General features: G+C 41.8%; 1 protein-coding gene across 2 annotated transcripts in view; it reads left to right on the forward strand.

Annotated features, from left to right (window-relative positions):
- ctdspla (CTD (carboxy-terminal domain, RNA polymerase II, polypeptide A) small phosphatase-like a) overlaps positions 1-23,592 on the forward strand; it is a 31,075-nt gene continuing 7,483 nt past the window's right edge. Inside the window, exons 1-4 of one of the 2 annotated variants that reach the window (XM_070852584.1) lie at positions 1-542; positions 17,580-17,746; positions 19,016-19,048; positions 21,763-21,864. In XM_070852584.1, coding sequence (XP_070708685.1) covers positions 467-542; positions 17,580-17,746; positions 19,016-19,048; positions 21,763-21,864 — 378 coding nt within the window. In that variant the 5' untranslated portion in view covers positions 1-466. The remainder of the gene's footprint in view (positions 543-17,579; positions 17,747-19,015; positions 19,049-21,762; positions 21,865-23,592) is intronic. The other variant, XM_070852585.1, reaches the window with a different exon arrangement.

The following is a 23,592-nucleotide window of genomic DNA, read 5'->3' on the forward strand; positions in this document are numbered from 1 at the left end:
AGAAATGTTGAAGGCGTGTTGTTGTAGTGTGCCTGCACGGCCTGTGGCAGAAGGACGGTCGCCATCTCTGGGTAAACACTGTAACCGTATCACGCAGTTGATATTGTAGTGTGTGGACTGGAGCCGGAGCGTACAGTAGCAGCAGCAGCAGCAGCAGCAGCAGCAGCGGCAGGCGGGGTGCTATGCTGCCTGCAACAACCACAGCGGACACACACGAGTTCAATGCAGGGCTGACGCTTTGTTTGCCTCCTGCACATCGGACTGTCACCTCACATGCTGTGACATCTCGTCTTGATAGTAAGCTCCGGGGGAATGGGACTGCACGCTTCGAATAAAATGGGATTTTAATGCTGCACACAGCGGACGCTCCCAGCCTGCGCACAGCCAGGGGACTGTAGTACGCTTGGTTATGTTTGCCAAGGAATAAAAAAACGGTGTAGCCGAAGGTGCACAACATCTCGTTTCCATGGACAACACGTCCATAATAACACAGGTTGCAAATCCGAAAGAGGAGGAGAGCATTTCTTCAAGTCAAGATAAAGGTAAGGCGCACAAAAATTGGACATGTCACACGCCCGCGCGCACACACACACACGGTTGTTATTTTCGTTTTGCCTGCGTTTTTGATTCCCAGCCGTAGATTGTTCACGTTGCTCGGTTGCCAAATCCGATCTGCAGCCCTGGGTGCAGAGAGGATGTCGGGCTCCGGACTGCAACAGCGAGCCACAGAGTATCGACGGAAAACCTCCATTGTTCAGCTGAGGCAGAGAAACATTAAGAGCCCTCAGCCAGCCTGTCAATACATATCATGTTTGGAGAGCACTGTAACTTCACTGCCAGGAGCTTTATTGTGCCCAAATTAGAGCTTATTTGAAGTCTTTTTCTGTTTTGCGACATAAAAAATGTGATATTTTCTTGTCTGTGTGGAGTAACCTGGCTTTACTACAGGGGGCGGGTACTCCACTCCTCTTCCCTTTGCACTGGCGACATCCCTGAATGCATCACTGACACTGTAAAACGCCTGGTGTACTATCAATCACAAATATCACCAATGATCAGGGATCAAATCAACAGTTTGGCTGTGGCACCTGAAGAGAAAGGCCAATTTTTGAGTATGTAAGTAGGACTATGTAAAATTGTGCAAGTGGATGTGCCTTTATCAGTGTTGCAGAAGGTGAATTTACATATTTATTAGAACAAAAGCCAGTGGTGACCCCTAGATGTGGTGTGTTTTGAACATTTTGTCCATCTTCACTAACCACCTCACTAAAGCAATGTTAACAGTAAGAAGCTGCATTTCTATCAGTATCATCAGCTCATACTCTTGTGCAGTGCTTGATGATAAAACAATCATCAAATGACCGGCGTCGTAAGAGTGTATAGTCAGAAATCTCTGTGTCCAGCTGTGCAAAAAGTGCCTGAAAACAACAGCTCAACAGCTGCTCTAAAGATTACTGGAGAGGCTGAACGAAAACACATTTTCTCTCTGTTGTTTTGCACAAGAAATCCATGTGGTGATGACATCAACGACAAATCCCCCTCCTGAGTCAGGAGCTTTTTTCAATTCTCTTTAACTTTGTGAGGGGTTTGCACTATTCTGTGCTGACCGGTGACACTTTTGAGTCCAAGAAAATGAGGCTGTGGGGAGCTGTGCACTCACACGTGGGATACACAGGTGTCCATGGGAAATCACAGCAGGAGGGCATGGTCGGTTGGAGCTCAGGGCCTGACATTCACCCACTAGCACCGAGCCCACTGAGCCACAGGGTGCCTGGAGGCCAGAGGCACCACAGCTTCCTGCTACTCCCAGCGCTCTGGTGGAGTAAAGGTCACCTTCCTGCATCACCCGCTGCTGAGCAACACTGACATACATGAACCTCTCTGACTCACTGACCTCTCAGCCAGCAGTTATGAAATGAAGATCAGGACTCGTTTGCTTTGAAAAAGAAATTGGACACAAATATGATTCAAGAACAGAAGAGAGGCTTTCACTTGACCTTTATTTTCATTACCATCATGCATCTAATTGCTTGAAACTCATCCAGGGCAGATCTGTATGATCATGGCAACCAGATCAATAGCAATTTATTATGTATCATGTTTTTTTTTGTCCGGCTCATCAGCTTAGTCTAATCTCATGGTGCTGCCTTGATAATTAAAACCATCATAAACAAATCGATGAAAACAGCAAACACTGGGCTTCGTCAGCAGAAAGAATCATCATACAGGGTTTCTGAGCCATATGGAAAAATATGGTATTTGATTTTAGCAATTTCCAGATCTGGATGAGTGTTGAAAAAGAATATGGAAAATATTTGTGTTTCCAGACTATTGCCCTTATTCTGTTGTCTGTTAAATTCAGAATTTTTTGTTTTTCATGCCATTTGGAGCAGGCGGCCATTGTAGCCAAAATGTTTACCACTGTGAGAAAGAAGCCGTTGAAACCAAGGCAACAAATGCCGCCACGCCTGTACGTCACGGCCTGCAAAACAGCTCATCTGAATATTCATGAGTTGTGCTGTGATAAGTAAATCTTTTCTGTGTAAGGAAACCACACATTTGTGGCTGCGGTCATGGTTGTTTCCATGGACACAGTGAATAAACAAGGCTGCAAATACACACTGCATATACTGCATATGTGTTGAATAACAGTTGGATATTAAAACCATTTAGTTATATATTCACACTTATTTACATCTAGCTATCTACCTAGAAGTCTGGGAATTTGAGTCTGGAAAAGCATGGGGTTTTTAAAATGGAAAATATGTAGGAACCCTGATCATAGTATTATCCAGGAAATTTGTTAGAAGAAAAACAACACCTGTCAAAAAGGTTTTTTTTTTCTTTCCTGTTTTAGCACATTTTAATCGCTCACACAGAATTCCCACACTTTCATGTCTGCAACATCCTGCTTGTTTTGAACAGTAAATCCCAGATGACATGTGGAATCCGACAATTAATCTGGCGGGATAAAATCCAGGGTCAGTCGCTGACCAGAGAGGACACCACACACACACACACACACACACACACACACACACACTCACTCAAACGGCTGCTGTGACACACACACACCCACACACAAAGTATCACCAGGGAGCTTCCTGAATGGAGTCCCTGCCCTTCACTGCCGTCTTTGTCAAAGCAGACAACAAGCGGCACTTGTTGTCCAGGACAGTTACTCTCTGACCTGCTCGGCCTGCACTGAAGCCACAAATGGTTACACACACACTCACATGCTGAATATTTTAGAGCACGGGCAGGCTATTTCCAGAGTCCTATCAGTTTCATTCCAAGCAAAGACGTAGTAACTCATTAGAGCCAAGTTCTTTTAGACATTTGGTCAGGTGGAGATTATATCTTAATGCATTATGGATTATGTTAAATGAGGTGAGGGTTGAAATCATAATGTGGGTGGTTTCTTTCTTTAGACAGAGCTCATGTTTTGATAACCGCGCCATACTTCTGCAGGACATACAAGGCAATTTCTTATACTAAGAAGCCTGCGTTGGATGTGAGCTTGTATCATCATATAGTTTCTCCTTTGATAAAAGAGCAGTGTTGCTCTAATTTAAAGCCATATATTTCAAAGGGACTAGTGCAGGAGCACATAGGAGGCTGAGAAAACAGCATTTCTTCTATCCAAGCCCAAATGAGGCTTTTCATTTGGCAGCAGTTTACTTGTCAGGATCTGATGCAATGAAATGTAATGACTGGACTACGACGAGCAGGGAGTCACGGGCCGGCCAGCTCCCGTCTCACTCCGCCAATCGTTGAGGCTTTGCTCTGATAACTTCACAGTCCGGCAGGTATCAATGGACGAGCTGCTTACCTTAATCAGATTAGGTCAAATCTGAGTTTAGCTCTTCACTACTGCAGTGAAAGTGATAACAGACACAGTAATAAGAGCTGAGTTAAACAATGATTATAATATTAAACAATGCTTGCTTTTTGCTTTACAGTTTTGAGGAATCCAAGCAAAATCTGACTGCAACATATTTACTGAAAATACTAATTTTACTTACAAAAAAAAATCAGTAGCTTTCAGTAGCTTACTCATCTCCATTTAGAAAGCCATAAAAGCACAAATCTGTGTTCTGTGTTTTGTTGCAGTCTACAAACCCCAACCCATTGCCCATTTGTTCCTACTGACAACATCAATCTATGCCAGGACACAAAGCTAGACTTTCAAGTTTAAAAATAGGGTGAGTAATTTTCTAAAATAGGCAGTTACTGTTGTTTTTAGGAAAGATTACTTGAGGCTGAGTAAATTGTTAATTTGTTGGGGACTATTTTCAGCAGCAGATTAATGCACATTTGGTAATCTAGTGAGTATTTACAGCAGCATCTGGATGCTGTATGTGGATTGAATCAAAATAAACTACAGTTCCCATGTTCACAGTAATGAAGAGACATGTTACCCCGTACAATGGAGCTCTATGGCACATGTGTATAAGTTATTTTAGGCTGTCGGTACACATTAACAATACCGTCTTGCTGGTTTAGGTCTTTTCATGGGATTTGTGCACAATGAGGAAGATACAGAATCACTAATCTTATTCTTAAAGCGTGTTTTAGTGTCGCTCAGCAATGAAGCTGTGTGTTTGTTAGTTTTGCTTCTTTCATGCTGCTTAATAGCTCTGTAGCATTTACCCCAGAGTCCTTGGAAAAACTGTTTGCTTTTTTAAAATCACTTACTGGGGAAAAACAACAAACAGAAATTATAATTGTTGCATGGTTTTCCTGGCAGAGGCTCAGTAATACGCATTCTCCTGAGCGGACATAGTGTAATTCTCCCCTGCCATTAATCCAATGGCAGCTCAAGGCTGCAACATGGCAGTTAAGACACTAAAATGTATGTTTGACAGGGCCCATTAACCTTCAGCCTTTTAAACACTCTGTGGTCAAGGTACTCTGTTTGTCCCACTACATGTGAATATTATAGCGACCAGTCATATAATTACAGCAGAAGCACAGATGAAGTGAAGCAGAAGGCACTGGGATTTATGTTAAAATATCATGATTCCCTCAAATGCTCACTGGTTAGAAAACCTTTGCATTGCCAGAAAGAACATGAGAAAAAATACTGAAGCTGTAATTATATATTAATATGGAGAAAGGCCTGTGATTTCATGCACACTTGGCTTTTGAGGTTATTCCTGGAACTTGCTGCTGTACATTAATAAAGTGTTTATGATGTGTGGACCACACCTGCAGGGGTGTGTGCAGCACAGTGAGTGAGGGGAGCTACTGTGAGTTTTGGCTGCCGTGGAGCCCCTGGCACAACCTGCCACTCTGCTGTGTGCAGAACTTTGCAGTCCTGACCAGATTCAAGTGTTGGGCAGAGGACGATACAGTCTTTTACTTGGTCATAGGTGGCGCAGATTTCTTAGATATATTTTGAGGATACAGTATGTCATTCTCAAGCCTTCCATGTCTCTTGAGACTCACATTGGATGGCTGTGTGCGTACAGTGAAGCTAATAACCAGTGCACCATTTTGACTGAGAGAAAGAAGGAGAGAAAAGCTGGCTCTGAAGTGCAGGTCCTTATTACAGATTTATGAGCCTATTTCAGCCAATGCTGCTCAGGAAAGCTGATTATCTGCACCTCCAGGGACGTGTTGGACTGTTAGACACATCTTCATTACTTCAGTCCAATACCATACTGGGCAGCTGATTGGGAAGAGTTGAATGTTTTTCTTCCAGGCCTAAGCTCCTTGGCTGATAAGCTCGTTAGCTGTGTGTACGGGATCGGCCCATTTCTCAGTGTGTGGATGAACATGCCTGAAGTGGGAGTTGGGGGATTGTATTAATAATGTCTTTAACATTTATTCAGTCAGTAATGTTTTTACAGCTGTAAGCAGCAAATGAACTTATTGTTGTAGTAGCTTTTTGCTGTTGCTCCATGCCGAGCTAGTTTGGCACTGGAAGTAACCATGATGGACTCGCCAGCGCTGACTTTCACATTACGTATGAGCTCAGTTACTCCACCAAAATACAGATATTTCTTTGCTAATACATTTTTTTTTTTTTATGTAAATGATAAAATGATTCCCCAGTCTATTATTTTGGATAAACCTTGAATGTTATGTCATTTTAAAGAACCAAAATATCATCAAAATATACCCAATACTGTGAAATCTGTATCAGCCATGTAAGCCTCTGCCTCTATTTTGAGCATTTCATCAGTGGCACACTTTGATCCTGACAGCATATTATAAAAATGTCAATTTTATCATAAAAAGTGTCATAATTGCTGGCAGAGTTTTACCCAAAGCCAATGAGGGTTATCTCTTGTGACACAGAATGCATTAGGAAGATTTATGTCAGATTTTCACATTCGCTCACAATAAAGATTCAAGTTAAAAATCAGCAAAGTGGCCCTAATTAGGAGGCAGCCTGTGGATCTATGGACTGTGAGACACAGTGAAGGAGATGCAATCCCACTGCAATCCGTCATCAGAGGCCACAGGGGAAAATAACGTGGGCTGACTCTTTCTTCACTCCTACACTGGCTGATTCTGAATTCTTAAAGCTTCACTCAGAATGCAGTTTTAACTGGAAAAAAAGAGAAAAGAGTTCAAATCGCTCCCGCTCTGAAGTCCCCATGCTGGCTTCCACTTAAGAATAGAACTTTAACATCCTTTTATTTGCTGATAAATCTTGTCACAGTCCGTATTGTTATGGTGCCAGGATATGTGCCAAGTAGGGTCTGGCCTAAGGGCTCTTTATTCAAAAAGTGCCTTCACCCAAGATCAGTAATCAGCTCTTATACCAGTGATGGATTTAGATCTTTTACTTACAGAATAAATCTGATTGTACTTTATATTCTTCTTCTTATGTAGTATTGTCTTGTCTGTGCTCCAGACCCCGTTGTTGTCTAGAACTATTAAAAACACATCAGTGAGCCTCACCACAGCGCTGGCTTCCATCATTACGACAGCCACTGTAGTTTACTTTGAGTCAACCCCACATATACTGTCCAGCTGTGCGAAATACTCACTAGTTATGCTAATTAACGCAATGAAAATAGTCCCAAACAAATGTGCTATTTATTTCTGTTTGCCACTTTGCCGCTCTTTTATAATAATCACCTGTGTTTTTATGACTGTTTTAAGATTTCATCTTAAAGGCATATTCTGTCCCAGTCCATGGGCTTTGGGGAGTTGGACAGTAGTACTGAGAGACCTTTGAAGGAATTTATTGAAGGACGATGAATATAGAATAACCATGGCCTTGTTATTTAAGTAACAAAATGCAAAATGCAAAATACTCAAGTAAATGTATGTAATAAATGTATTTATAAGTACAATAATTGAGTAAATGTACCACCACACACACCATTACTATAAACGGCACTGTAAATTAATTATATGTTTCATTGTATGTTTCATTTATCATCTTATTTGTTCTTCAGTTTCATCATGTTTTTGCCAGAGCAAGCAGTACAAGTGGGTCCTCACCGTCACATGAGGACATGTTCCTCTTTCTGTTCCTTTTCATACCAATGGTTTCACTCCCGTCTTGGATGTTTGAGATGTTTGTCTTGGTGTGTTTGAGTTGACACAGTTTCAAGAGTCACGGTTTGTTTCTATACTGCGTTTAATTAACTTTAGTTAATCGTTTAAGCTAAAGCATTCTGAGCATTATTTTATTGAGCAGATGTGCTGTATGAATTTAACTTTAAATTATTATTATTATTATTAGTATTATTTGTGTTTCCAATTTATGCCTTCCCCTTCTTATGTAATACCTCATGACTGGCTGGTTTTGAGGAATGCAAGTATGTGTTCCTGCTGCACATGAGAAACCCAACATCTCTCTGCCCTCACTGAGGTATTTTGTTATCCCATTACTTGGTCCTGCTGCAGAGCATGGTTTGGGTTTTTCTGGGCCACTTTTTATGTCTGTGTGCTTTGGACCGTGTCTTTGACGGCATTGTGGGGAAGTTTTATGTTCGAATGTTGTCTCAAGTGCAGCTCATATGCTGTGGTTGCTTGTTTTGGAGCTAACACTACTTCAAAATGTCCGCCATGAGCTTTGAAGAGACTTTTATGGTAGGATTTTGAGTAAACTCTGTATGAAATAATATTTGTCTGTTGACCTCCATCCTGAGCACTGATTGGCTGAGATTGCATGATAATAATGAGAAAATAGACATTTTAGTGCAAGATAAAGAAGAATTCAACACTAAGTGGATATATATACTCTTGTGTCCATTTTCAACTTTTGGCTAAATTGACTGCAGTTGTCAGCGACTGTGAGCTCTTTAAACTATTAGAGAACAGAAGACAAACGACTGACAGTCTGGTTCTTCTGGTACGTGCTTCTGGTGCGTCGATTTAAATGCAATGTCCTGTCCCACTTCCTGTATATCTTGACACATCGGCATTCGATGGCTGCGAGTGAGCAAAGACCATTATTAATGCTCCAAAAGCCACAATCCCTTCGGAGCAAAAGGACCGCCTGCAACACAGCCGCAGCAGCCTGGATGCTGCTGCTCTAAAGGATTAATTGAGCATCCATTCAGCCAAACGGACGTTGTCAAAACAGATCAATACAGTCAGAGAAAGGTATGCGGAGAAAGAAAAAAGAGTGGAGGTGTGTAGGTGTCAAAAAGAGAGAGCAGGAGGAAGTGCTCAAATAGCATCTGTGCGTCTCTTGGGTTACAGGCAGGTAACTGGTCTTGCTCTGACAATGGATGTCCTTTCTGCATATTTTGCCCTCTTCTAGCTGGCATTCATCACCAGTAATTGGCTGTGTGAAAGGGAGATCGTGTTTTGTCCATAATGATTTTCTGTCACCCTTTCTGAGTAATGTTGTGTGCCAGTTTGTGAGATATTTGACAGGACAGCATAAAAGGTTTATACATTTTTAAATAGGTGAGCAAGTAATAACCAAATACACGTGTACGGAGGCTGTAAAAGACACAAAGAGGCATTTTTCTGCCTCTCCTGAAGTAAAGGTGAATACTGTTTAACTGTGAATCTCAAGGGGGCACTAAGTAGGACATGCTGTGTGTGGAAATGTAGAGATGAACGCCTCTCAGAGAGCAGAGGCATGGGAAACTGTAGCAGCAATACGCAAGCAGGGCGCACACACACACACACACACACACACACACACACACACACACACACACATGTATGACCTACTTGTTTACTTGCTTTCCATTCATAGCAAGCAGCGTTTTAATGAATCTGATTTACTCTGATTTAATTATAAAAACACACAGTTTGTTATTTTGATGTCTGCTAAGTTCTTGGGTGCTATTGTATTTCAGAATAAAACTTAAAGGGGCATTGCATTGATTTTAGACATTGCGGTTAGTTTACGTCTAATAGAGAGTCAGTCTGTGAGAAGAAGAGCTGTCCTCTGTGGTTCTGCAGGAGTCTGTCAAGTCTGAAAAAATCATCCTGATGATGTCACCGTAATGTCATCAGGATTGTCTCAGTGACTGGGGCAAGGAGTTTGAGAGATGTGGCCACTGAGCAGACAGGGAAGGTTTATAGAAAATATGCTTTTAGTTCAATTTTGAGAAATATAGTGATCTAGCCTTTAGTTTTTGTAGCATTTGACCATTAGTTTTTTTTTATCTGTCTTTTGTTAATCCCCAAATTTTATAAAGATCAATACTAAACTGTTGGAGCCGCCCTTTAAATTTTCACTCTAACCGCTCACTGGATCAGCTTTCAAGATCAGTTTTACAGCTGCACGGACAGCATCTCTGGGGTCACCAAGTGTACGAGCATGCTCACGTTCAAGAGGAGCCTGGGGACAGACCTTTAATTTCATCTGACATTAATTCTTCTTGTGTGTTTTTTTAACCAACAAACAGGCAAGGAGGATTTCCCATCAGTCACCGAGCCTCTGGCACTGAGCGCACAGTTGTGGATGAGAAGTATAAAAAGATATATAAATAATGAACCACCGCAGCCCCAAACAACGTGGGCTGTGTTGCTGCCGGTTGCGTAACTCCGGCAGAATAGTCAGATCTCCCTCATTATTTTTCTCTCAGTGGGTTAATTCCCCCGCGCTTGTCATCTCCTTCATTTCAAGAAGCAGCAGCAGCAGCCCTTGTTCCCCGGGGGCTGCATGCAGGCTGGCACCACCACCACAGCACCTACACCGTTGTACGGATGAGGCAGGAAAGCAGGGGCACACCCACCCACGCCTCTGTGTCAGGGTTCACGGCAGCAGCAGGGAGAATTAGTACCTTGCACAACACAGGTGCCAATAGAGTGGCTTATGTGCTTAAATCTCAGCAAACCGTGTCTTGACTTGTTCTAACTGGGTTATTGAGTGAATGTCAGTTACATAAGGTCACGTAGGATGCATATATGTATATAAATCCTCCCAGAGAAGTAGGGAAATAAAGCCTGAAGGGCAGCTGAGGGTCACTCAGTGTGACTAAAGGCATCTGCCAGTACTGAGTGTGTCTCTGCAGCCTGTAATTTTCACCCAGGCTTCAGCTGTCTGTGTGGGGAAGTAAGGAAGCTTAATGGGAGTTTATTTTATCATACTGTGCTATTATTGCCTTAATGGCCTCACACATAACCCACCAAGGACCTTGGCACAGTGAACACACACAGGCTGAACTGTCAGGCTCAGCTCATCAGATGCTACCTAACTCATATCAGCTGTTTGGATTTGCTGTGTGTGTGTGTGTAAGCAGACACATGTTCAAGTGTATTGTGAAGCAGATGCTCTCTGGTGTAAATATTGTTTTGGAAGCCGATCTGTTGTAATTATCATCGCCTCTCTTGGTGGGATTTTCTCTTGCGGGGAAACAATCAATAATCTGTTTTTGATGAATAAGGGCAGAACACATGCCTTAAAACTTGGGGTTTTATGGCATTTTCATGGCAGTCCATCCAATAACCGTCAAGACGCAGCGTTTGTGGTGGTGTGCGTGGTGGATCAAAGGGCCAACACTGTCACCCCTATAGCCGTGCTGCTAGCGTGACTAATAAAACTGCCAAATATTTGTTGGTTTCAGCTTCCCCAATGAGACGATTTACTGCTTTTCTCTGTTGGTCTTTGATAATTAAAGAATAGTCAAGAGAATGAATCTTCTCTAAAATTAATAAGATAAAAGTGTTTCCTTTTTTATCATCGGCCCATTTAGAGATAGTATGCATAGTGTGTTACTGCAGGGATTCCTTCCACTGTGTTATTTTGCTGACACAGTGCACAACAAGGAGTTCCCCCTCTCTGCTGTCTGTTGCTGTTAGTGTAAGCTGGGCACAGAAACAGCTTCATCTTCAGGTGCTCATTCTGCCTCTGACAACTCAAGACATTAGATCCAAGGCTCGAGGCTAACAGTGAATTACCTATTGGTGTTTGTGTGTGCGCGTAGATCCCCGTTCTTCATTTGGCTGCAGACGAATAAGTATTTTATCTCGCATGGTATTATATAAGCTCCAGACAGCTGGTCCCACTTATAATGCAAACACCCCACACTCAAAATCTCAGTGAGGGGAGGAGGCAAATAATCTGCAATCATGCCCACTGCCCAAGGCCATGGGAGGATTTTAGCATTTTTCTGGCTGTTGGTGTCTCTTTGCCTGCATGATGTCATTTTTTTTTTGGTTATACAGTGACTATGTATGTATAGCACAGACTTCCCTTTGGCTGTTTTATTTCAGTGTAAGTACCCGGCTGCGCCATTTAAAACCAGCCTGTTTTCCATCTGAATTATTTACCGCTGCACCTTCACATGGACCGTTCTCACGTTTACCTTCATACCCCCCAGGTACTGTACACTTTACCTGCCTGGCTGGGCAACTAACTGCTGCTGGAGTGTAGTTCAGTGCATGTCTGTCACACAGGCACTACCAATACTGGTATATTAAAGGATACATTTAGTATAATATAATATTAGTTATAGTTATAGTTTATTTTAGCCATGAGTCGTATTAGTCATGATTGATGAAGAGCAATAAGCTTAATTACTTAATAACGTATTACAGTAATGTGATAGATCTTTTCAGTAGTGTCAGGGATTTCCAGTAATTTATATTAGAGTTACTAATCCCACTTAATGTCCATGATGATTTGACAATTTGAAGATCATTTTCTTAGCAGTTTCAGCGGGAGTTTGATGAGTGTTTCAACCTAACTGTCCCCCAGTTAGCATGAGTGTATATAAGAACATAGCCACCATGAAATCACCCATTGGTTTGTGGACTGCTGCTTTGAAGCCTTGAGTTTCACACAACCAGAAGTGACCATCATTCCACAAATACCGCCATTAGTCACAATGCAGCCAACTTATTTGGAGGCGAATTTGAAGGAAAATCCTCAAATTTGTGAATACCAGTAGTAGTTTGCCTATCGTACTTGCTGTAGTTGTACATGCACATAGGGATTATCAGTGACGTTTCAGGTGCGGTTAAATTCCGACCACATTAAGTTTTATTTGGTCCAGGTGGGAGTGATGAGGAACAGTACAGTGCAGATTATACCAAGTTATTTATTGCACAAACTTATACTCATATAGGTTTGCCAAAACAGCCTATAAAGTATGATTATTAATCAATTTATTAATCAGCTCACAGGCTGGTAGCAAATGTTACTAGACCCAATGGTCCTGGGGGGTGGGATCATTTGGCTAAACTGTTGGCATTATTAAACCCAATGTGATCATCGAGTGTTTATTGCTCAATCTGACCTCATTGTAGCAGTGTTATTATATTCCAAGATCCAAGTAATTAAGGTGGTGAGCACAATGATCATAACTATTAGAAATGACTGCCAAAACTATGAAAATAAGACCCAAGATGTAATAAACCTGAATTAACCTTTAACTCCCCCAACGCATTTGGCTTAAGTGATGGATGTCCCGACATAAACTTTGGAGACTTTATCCACTGTAAAAAGAACCAGCAGCTAAACTTAAACTGCCCGTCATGTTTTAAATGTGGCATGTTGTGTTTTCACTGCTATACATACTATGTGTGCAGTTAAAGCTACAGTAAAGGAGGCCACCTCGAAAGTACTGAGCTAAGCCGGGGATCATATTCCCTCACTGAGCTTGGCATTATTCCACGCTGTGGGTCACGGGGTGATTATCTCTTCCTGTCAGGAATGCTGAGAATTTCCTGCGTTTTCTGCCTCTTCCGGCCTTGTTAGTGGTTGCGCCTGAACATGTGACATAAGAAGGCCTGGGCCCGGCTGGCTCTGATTGACTGGAGAGCCTTCCATCACTGTTACCCAACATTCAGCAGGACCACTGACACAGGTACTGCCATAAAGGGCCATTTTCACTGCTCCCACATCAAGGGAATATGCTGATCGAATGAAGTGTGTTCAGAGGGTAAATAATGTGCACCTGCTCTGAGGAGGCTACAGCTTTGGCTTAATATCTCTCTCTCTCTCTCTCTCTCTCTCTCCAGGGAGCTTTTGTTAGATAAAACCACTTGAATGCACCACCTTTTACCCAGATTTTAGGAAGGCGTATCCCTTGTTAACTTGCCTCAGCGTCTCATTTCACTGCTTTAACTTATTGTTGCTGTTGCAGTTTGTGTGGGACAAGTCTCCCGTGTTCTTAATGGCAAATGTTGCACTTTAACCTTTTGCTGTTATTCTCAGGGCTGACGAAAGCGGCATCACTATGCAAGGCGAACTGATCCCACTCACATTCCTGAGCAAGGACACTGAAAGGAAAAAAAAAAAAGTTTGCCTCAGTTGTGTCAGAGTGTGAACTACGCTGTTTGTTGCTCACTGTACACGTGGCCCTTTGCCTAAACATGTGAACATATGCTGCATGTGTGTGTGTTTGCTCAGACTCAGGCAGCAGTCAACTCTCAGCTATGTTGTTTGTGTCAAAGGGAGAAAGGAAAGCTCTGTTTGTGTAGGGTGGTGGTGCAGGAGGGGGGTGGAGTAAGAATCAGACCCAAGTATAGGCTGTCTCGCCACAGTAACTCTCCCCACCCATTCTACGCCCTTCTCTCGCCTTCCAAGCTCCCTCTCCGTTCCCTCCCTCTATTGCACTCCCACCTGCTTTTTCGGGGCGGTCGCTCAGGGCAGCAGACCGCGGCGGGAAAATGTAGACGGCCTCAAAATGGAGGAGCGGGGAATGACTTCAAAGCATTTGAGGCCAACTTTAGGGAGAGTGAGAGGGGACGTTAAGTATTAGATAGTTTTGGTTCTATTTGCTGAGGTTTCAACTCTGAGTCTCAGAGATTTCTGTTGCCATCCACAACACAATGGAAGTCAGTGCAATTAAAGTAGTTTAATTAAAGTTAATTAAACAATTCAGCAGCAAGGTGACTTCGTTTGTGGACATTGTTGCTGCTGAATTTTTGTGTGTCAACATTGTTGGTTGGTACTTTCTAATGAGGGACCCCTCGTAAAAGATGTATCAGTCTACACTTTCTAAATTGATGGTTAATAAATCATTTATTAATGCTTTATAAGCCATTAATTCAAACAACTTTTGGGTTGCCAGGGTGTGAAAAATCTCTTTGGCTGATGAGTTATTGATAAAGTCATTAATGAAGTCGGTGATTTTTGCTTTCTAATAAACCATCTGCAGTTGTAATTGTTATTACATCATTAGGATTGCATGTTTCTCACTTTCTAATAAGCTAACAGAAATGGTAAGTAATCTATAATTAGGAATGTTGATTAATAATTCACTAGAAGGTTTAAAGAATCCAGTCTTTAATTATAAATGTTGGTACGTTGTTAAGAAATGGATTTTGATCTAGACTCTCTACAGCGGATGTCAAAGAGTCCATTGGAGCAGTTTACCTGATGGACAAGAAAACTAAACAGACAAGCAAAAATAATGTTGATTATTAATGCGATTAATCTTATGGTCAAAAGAATTTTTTTAAATTGTGACAATTTCTGAGAATTCATGAGAAACGGAGAGACATTAATTCTTTGTTATTTATTCCAGATAATTTACGATTATAATTGACAACAGAATTGCCGCTCGTTGACTTTCCCAAATATCTCCCCCGGGGATAAATTAAATATTTCTGATTCTGTCAGTGTGATTATTGCAGGTCCAAAAGCAGCTGTCGTGCTATTCAGTGCTATGAGCATAACAAATCATACTGCCACAATATAAAGTTTGGCTCATGTAATTTAATTCCAGCACACTTACTCCCCTGTGACTTAATAAGACTTCCTCAACTCTGCGTGTGTGTGTGATTGGTGACCTTGCTTTTATGGGGTTAATGTTTTCAGTGTGTGTTGTTTTCCCTTTTTTCTACTCAAATGGATTCCTATCGTGCTTCAACCATTAACGCATGGTCTGTATGTTACAACATACACATTTACTGAAATATAAAGTGTATACTTCCAGACAGTGTGCTTTTCTCATGAGTGCTCCAAGTGTACAAGGGCAGAACATATCCTTCAAACAGCACACAGGTTATATTAACACAGCATGTTGCGTTCCTATTCCAACCATATAGCTGTGTTTGTTCACCAAAGTGTTGCTCCTCTGGAACATCTACTGGAGAAGAGGAAGAGCCACAGCGAGCTCTGGACTGCAAAGACGGAGAGAACAAAGAAAACAAACTGCCCACAGCCTGTCAGATCCAGTTGGAGAGACCAAAGGATAGTTCTCGGCATCAGTCTGATGGCTCTCAGAACAGGAGCCGGCTGCAAACAGCCTCAGCATGCATGGCTAACTGGGCTGCCTGTGTCATTCGGCTGTATGAGCACGTTAACAAGGCGGCAGCAAACAGGGAGGCAGTGCGATAGTCGCTCCAAGGCACATGATCCAGCTAAAGTCAGCTTGTGGACACTTCAAAGTCCTGAACAGATTTTGGGATTTCCATGCCTAAAAATTACCTTTAAAGCAATTAAACTGGCAGAACTTCTACTTCAGGAACACCTCCAGATAATTGCACTGTCAGACTTCTGCCTTTGTACTGTGCCTGCCCAATTTTCTATTTTTACCCACTCGCCCTCGCTGACAAAAAAATATAAAAATCATAATCCGCGATAGAAGATTTATAGAGGCCTACAGACCATTTGAGCCCACTTGTGTCAGTGTGAAAGTAGGGCACTGGCTTCACGACACTGAAGGAGGAATGATGTAACCAGGGACCTATATGTGTATGCTGTTTTCTCCCTGGAGCTCTGCTACACTCAGCTGCTGATGAACCCTTCTTGCCAAGGATATGAATCCATGTTCCATTATTGTCAAATACAGTCAAATAATAGAAATGGTTTCACATGAAAGCTGTTTGAAACATAGAAAATATTGTGTCTGTACAGCGTTTTGAGTTTTTACAGGATATTCACAGTTCTCCCTATTTTTATGTTTTGTGCCTCTATCTCTCACATATATGATATGAATCCGTCTATCTTGGCCTCTCCTTCTTTCTTGATGTTAATTAATGGGACTACCCTCCCAGAGGGCACTCTGATGATGGCTATTTTTGTCCCTGTGCTCCCTGTTGCATGAACTGATGCCTCACTGTGTTGTACAACATACAACTCAGCTGCTTTTGTCACGATGATGCGATGATGCATGTGAAACGCAGTGTGTCTGCAAGTCTGAGCATCACTTCTGTCCTTTTCTTTCAGAGGATGTTTTTCATTAGCAAAAAGGCTTTTAAACACATGGTGCCTTCTCTCAACAGGTGATATTGCTGTAAAATGGCACGAAATAAGCACTTGATTCAAATTCAAGAGGAGCCACTTTTGTCTTCTCAAGTGCTGTTTGAATGGAACTAAGCACATAAATTCAAATTAATCTACTTGAATTGCTTAGTACAAAGTTGAGTTATTGGTACTTCATTTGAGTATCTCCGGTAAATTTCTTAGGTAAATATTTATGAATTTTATTCCACTGCATTATCTAACAACTATTAGTTACTTTGCAAATTAAGTCATTCAACACAAAACATAATAAGCTTATGAAACATTGTATTTCTTTCTACACAATATTAAAAGAGGGAACTTCAATTCATGTCAAACTACCTAACAGTATATATATATATATATATATATATAAAAGTATAGTATATAATCTATAGCAGTATAACACTGAATGGGGCTGTTTATTTATTTTACTTTTGTTACTATAAATACATTTCTCTAAAAATAGATGAGAAGATCGACACCACTTTCATATCAGCCTTGAGACATAGCTTAATTTAGCGTAGCATAGTTAGCTTAGCTTATTTCAGCTTAGTTTAGCACAAAGCCTGGAGAGACTGGGAAACAGCAAGCCTGGCCCTGTCCAAAATAGCAAAATCTTCCTACCAGGACACAAATTTAACAAACTAACACATTGTGTCCTGTTTGTTCCATACAAAAACTACATTTAAAAACAAGAATTTGTCATTTTATGTTATGTATGTTATGTGCCAACATGCTTTGGACAGAGCCAAGTGTCCCACGTATAAGCTAAGCTAACCGTCAGCTAACTAGCTGTATTTTGAGCACGCACACATGAAATTGTATCGACTTTCTTATCAAACGTTATACAAGAAAGCAAAAAAGAGTATTTTTACTGCGTGATATTGCTACTTACGCAAAGCGTCTACCACTGGCTTGCCTAAGCAAAGCAGCCTAACCTCGCTCTTTCTTTCACTATCTCCTCCAGTCTCCCAATCCAACAGCAGCCTAAAGAAGCACCGGAGCCGGAGCATTTTCAGCCCCTTCTTCTGCTGCTTCCGAAACTACAATGACTACCACGTGGATCCACCGCCCGCCAACAACAAGACACTTTCTCTGCCTCCGCCGCCAGAGGAGAATGGCAGTCCACCCAAGGTGAGGCCCTGTTTTTCTCTCACATCATACTTGGCTGGAGTCCAAATTCCATACCATTTGCATCCACGGGATCAGACTAAAAAGAAAGCCGTGTGGGAATTAGTTAATATCTTGTGACAGAAATCCTAGGATGACTCCAGTAACGAGTAGCATTTGTTTGGTTTTGTTACAGAGAGCTTGTTAGGGTTTGCCTTTTCCTGCAGAGAGCTGAGGCTGAGGCGCTGTGCAGCCTCGCTGAGCTCCCTCCACAAATTTTTCCAGCTGCTTCAAACCCATTGAACCCAGAGGTTGTTTACCATCCACTGCTTGAAAATACGGGCTCGCTTCCCATCTCGCATTCTTCGATATCTGCCTACGCACACAACCGCACACACAAAATAACACACAGAGCACACAGCACGCTGAGAAGCTCAAAAGACACACACACACACACACGCTCGTTCTTTCTGCTTGCACGAGCTTGCACAAGTCTTACCGTATACCCATGGCAACACATGTACGCACACACACATGCACACATACTGCTGCTTCTTTAATCCCCATAAAGTGGGCCTTGTGTGTGTCCAGTGTGATGGATTGCCTGGCACCCACGCCTCCCCCTCTCCTCACACACACTCCGACCAGTGTAGTGAGGATGTGTGAAGCGAACGTTCTGGCCGTGGAAAAGGCGCCAAACCCCGAGCTCCTCCACAAACACGGCGTTCTGCTGCCAAGGCAGGTACACGGGGCTATAAATGGAGCAAAATCGTATCACATTTCCACTCCTGTTTACCTGTAAATGTCTCTCATTCAGGGGAGGAATGTGTGGCCCTTTACAGACACTATACATGTGGTCAGCGCTGACCCGCTCCGAACCTTCTCCTTAACAAATGAGTTCCCATTCATTTAGAGTGAACCTAGCGAACCTTGCCATAAAAAGTCTTGTTATAGGCTGATTTTGGAGCTGGGTCCATGCCACAGTCCCTCCCAGCAGTGTACTGTTGCTGGATTTCTGGCCAGCCGTATTTGTTACTATGGCAGCTCTGTTTGTTTTTAAGCGAGTTGCTCTCACTTTTCTATCACTGTGTGTACGACACGTCCCTTTTCCCTGTCCCTCTCCCCCTTTCTCTCCCTGTGCGTTTGTTGATTAGAATATTGACATGGTCGATTTCTTCCTCGCAAAGATTTTTTTCACTGTTCTTTCTTTTGCTTTTTCTTTGTTTTGTTTTCTTACCCACCCTGTCTCTCTCAATCTCCTTCTCTTTTTCTCTCTCTGTTTATTTTCTCCAGTGTGACCAGGTCCAGGTCATCCCCATCCCCAGTGTATGTATTATTATCTTTCATTTTTGTTCATCCTCCTCCATCACCTCCCCGCTCTGCTCGCTGTGCTCCATCATTCTAGCTGCATGTGGATGTTCACACAAAGGTGATTTTTCTTTGCTCCGGGATAAAACTTTACACTGCCCCATTCTGATGATCATTTTTACGGCATTGCTTTGCTCTATATACCATCCACTAACACAATTGTTTGTGTCATCCAGATCTATGTATCATATGTTTTGTCTGTGGCTTCGTCCTTTTGTCCTTCGTCCATTTCTCCAATCACTGGAACAGAACATGCAATTGATTTTCTTATTAGAGCAAATTTATTGAATCTTGCACCAGAACTTTTCAGCCGCAGTTTGGATCAACAAATGGATGATTATACACTCAGGGGTCAATGAACTACTGTTAGTCCATTAGAAGGGAGCTTTGTTTCAATGATTTGTACTTGGTCAGACGTTCACCAGAAAGGGGGATTTATCTGATCCCTGCTTTGTTTCTGCTGAAATGGCAATTCATTTAGCTATTTTGGAATCTATGCAGTGCCTGTGGTTTACTGTAATTTAGAATATTCACACTCACAGCATCCCACATCCCAGCCAAGCTTTAAACTACACCACCCAGCAGACACATCCCTTCAATGGCAGGAAGTACATGCGGTGAAGAGGTCTGCTCTTTTATATTCCCGCCTGGGTCGACTTAAATAACTCGAGGTGACCTGGACAGGTTACATCTGCGTCATTCTTAACTGTAACGCAGCGTCTAAAGCAACATCACAAAGCAGATAAACAAGACACAAGTACATTATTAACAGATATAATAAACTAAGAATAAACTGTTACTGCCATCATGAACGCCAATTTTAATTTACATGTCATGTAGCGCACTTTGATCACTCCATATTCTTATTATTCTGCCATAAAATCCCCCAGTCCAAAAGATCATAAAAACACTGTGTGAGCAAACCTCCTTTTTGCACTAAATTAGCATAAAACACAAACTGACATTGAAATGTACTCATCTCTTACGTTTGCCATAATTGTTTTCAAGCAGAAATATTGTCATTTAAGCTGAAGCCAAATGAATTAATTTGAAATATTAGTCAGCCTGTTGTACGAAAGGTGACACACGATCTAGTGAAAGGATTTCCTATCAGTGCTCTCTGTTTTAGTCTTATCAGTTTGGTATAGTGCCCCCTGGCTGTGGCTTCAGGTGAAGGGCTTTTTTTTTTTTTTTTTATCACTTTGCAGCTCCCTGGTGAATATGTCAAGGTCTCAGTCAGTCTTTCCCTCTGCGCTCAACCTGCATGTGTAAATCACATTCATCACAGCCTGACAGGATGTCATTCAGTGACCTTGCTCACAGGGAATCTGTCCCGTGATCCATTGGCATGCAGTCCCGAGATAAGACATGATAAATACAGTGAGCCTGGCCAAAACACACTAAAACACAGATACATGAAGAAAATGTCTGGCATACTGAGCAGCAGCACACTAGTGCGTATGTGTGAGACTGACAGAGTCCTTGCTCCTCACCTCTATAAAGATTTGTGTGTATACCTATGAGCATAAATGCATGGGTGAATATACGGGAGTTTGTGTGTGTGTGTGTGTGTGTGTGCCCCCTACGGACACACCATCTGCCCCGTGCCTGTCTGTAACCTCAGGCCTGTTTGGCAGAGGACAGGAGAGTTTCTCCTTTTCCCCCCTGAACCTGAAGGCAACACAGTCACAGAGCTCAGTCAACATGAGGTAATACAGAAAATATCAGCAGGAACAGAACCACAACAAGAACAAGCGTTTTAGTTGTAAAAATCCCAGCTGGACAAGTAGTTTTGGTATGTGACGGCATGCGATTAGTGTAATGAGACGTAATTGTCAAGGAGAAATGTCAGTTTTGGGATGTTATTTGAATTATACAAGCAATTTGACGGCAACATCTCAAGGCCTGAGACATATGTGATGGACCTTCTTTACTCTTTTTTGGCAGAAAAATAGTCCCACGATGCCTCCCTTTATCCAGACATTGTTCAGGTAGAGCATCATGCAGTTATAAAAAGTAACTAATTACTAATGAAACTTAACTAATAAAAACCTGTTAATAATTCTAATCAAACTGTAATTGAAAAAAACAAAAAAAATTAGACATCAAGCACAGTTTTACATGTGAAATGTGCCTTTCTGCTGGAACACAGTTCATCGCATCAATTTGATTATCAATATCTTATATCTCAGGCCCAGTCATGATTTAGCTGGCTTTTAGTAGGGCTGCCTGAGACTGAGGCTTATTTTCATTATTAACTAATTTTTTCAATAAAAATTGCAGATCCACACAAAGGACAAATTGGAATTTGGCACTTTTGCTAAAAAAAAATTGACTAGTTGATCAATTTTCTTTCGATCGACAAATTGACTAATTAATCAGCTCTAAAGACCAAAAACTATCAGATCTTTTAAAGAATTTTGCAATGTGAAACATTTTGTGTCACATCACTAATTCGTGTATTAATATCGTACCTCTCATCCTCCACAGGAGTGATAATGCTGTTAAGTGTTTCTTAAGTAACACCCAAGTTGACCAAGTGGTCATCTCAAACGCTCCAACCGAGCCATGATCACACCCTTAGTATGAGTGTGAGTGCAAGTGTGTGTGTTTTTGCAACCTGCTCCCTCTACTGAGCATCTAGTGTAAACTGGTGTGTGTTGTCTTTGCAGCCTCCGGCCAAGTTCCTCCTGCCAGAGGTCAGTATAGCAGATTATGGCAGGAACTGTGTGGTGATCGACCTGGACGAGACCCTCGTACACAGCTCCTTCAAGGTAAGTTATCACGCTACACACAAGCACACTTTCAAGTCACCAATGCTATGTTCCTTTTTTTATCGTTTCGGTTGTGCCATGCTCATATTCCACAGCCTTAGAGGGATAATGGGATTATACAGAAATAAATCCTGAACATGCCATTCTTCGCTGTGAATATAGGTGCGATGGTATGGTGACAATCAGCGTGAGGTGCCTCTGAGCTCTGTCGGCATCACTGAAGTACATGTAATCACAGGAAAGTGTGGCCCTTGTGGTATTATGGGTTTTATACACCAGTTACAACAAGAGAAGCTGAAAAGCAGGTCTGTTACTATAACAAGGTGTTGGCATGGCAACCAAGACATCATTGGTAGCTGTGCATGAAGCAATTCATCAGCATGTCTGGGATTTATCTTACGCCAATTCAGTTCTTTGGCAGGAAGTACCTACAGTATCATCTCCTTCCTCTCATGTCCTTTGAACACCATGTGCAGCATCTCCAAAATAAACAGGCCTAAACCCTTAAACACCACTAACTCCTCCTCTAGGAGTCACCCACCCACTGTACATAATAAAACAAGTTGATTGTCTTTGCTGGTTATATGTTTGCAAGTAATTTGGACATAAAGTTATCAAGGATTTATTACTTTTATTATTACAGACGGTTTTGAAGCCAGGGAGATGCCACATTTGTAAGGTTTCATTGTGTGTGTGCATTTTACCTGGAAGTTCTTTGTGAACATAAACAGTTATTTAAAAGATGAGACTCTAATGAGTTAAAGAGTTTTATAAGATTATAAAGAGTTCTTCCTCCCACAGGAGCATTTGTAAATAAATCAAATTTAGGAAGATATGTTTGTCCCTGAACAGCAACTTGCATTTGCTTGCTAGTTTTTATGGCACCGCTGACTGATGGTCAATAATTCTAAATTACGTCCATGATATTTCAAGAACTGTGCATATATTTTACTGTTTAGTCCTCCTACAGTGCATCATAAATCTTCCATTGTCCCATCAGACTGTAACATAATTGTTTTTATTGTATTGGTTAAATATCTTAATTGAACTGACAACTGAAATAACAAGATGGGGAGTTATTTTCAGCCGTTCTGATTCTGCTTTTGCCTCATTGTGTTAACTAACACCACAAAATTACATCTCACCATCGAAAGGTCCCTCTACTGACACACCTGGCACACCTAGTGACCCACTTCGGCACAGCTCTGCTTCAGCCCCAGCTGATCTTATTACGTCTGTGTGTACTGTATCTCTGTGCCTTTTGTCCTCAGCACGCTTGCAGCTCAAATGAAGGAAGATAGAGAAGTAAAATAGCTCAAGGTGAAACTGAAGAATCTTATCTGTTTGCTCTAGTTTAATTCAGCAGTGACGGAAAACTATTTGTTAGTTAAAATAACTGCAGAGAAAACACTTTCAGGGCATTTTCACATGACTTGGAATTAATTCCTCATTTTCTGTGGAAAGTCAAAGGGAGAGAAAAATGTACACACACTGTACCGGACCCACCCATTACAGTCACATGCCAGCAGTACGGGGCCACACACATGTACGTGCTCACCCACACACAAGGGTGTGTCCAATACAGTGTACTGTTGCCTTGAAGTGCTGTGGAATGAATTTCACAGAAATCCTGGATCTGTTCTAATAGTTTGAAGGATTTTATTTTCTTTCCTGACAAAACAAGCCAGACACTCACACAGGAACTCCCTCTTGTTTTTGCCTTCGCAG

Source organism: Pempheris klunzingeri, chromosome 21 (assembly GCF_042242105.1).
Source record: "Pempheris klunzingeri isolate RE-2024b chromosome 21, fPemKlu1.hap1, whole genome shotgun sequence".
In the NCBI taxonomy this organism is placed as follows: domain Eukaryota; kingdom Metazoa; phylum Chordata; class Actinopteri; order Acropomatiformes; family Pempheridae; genus Pempheris; species Pempheris klunzingeri.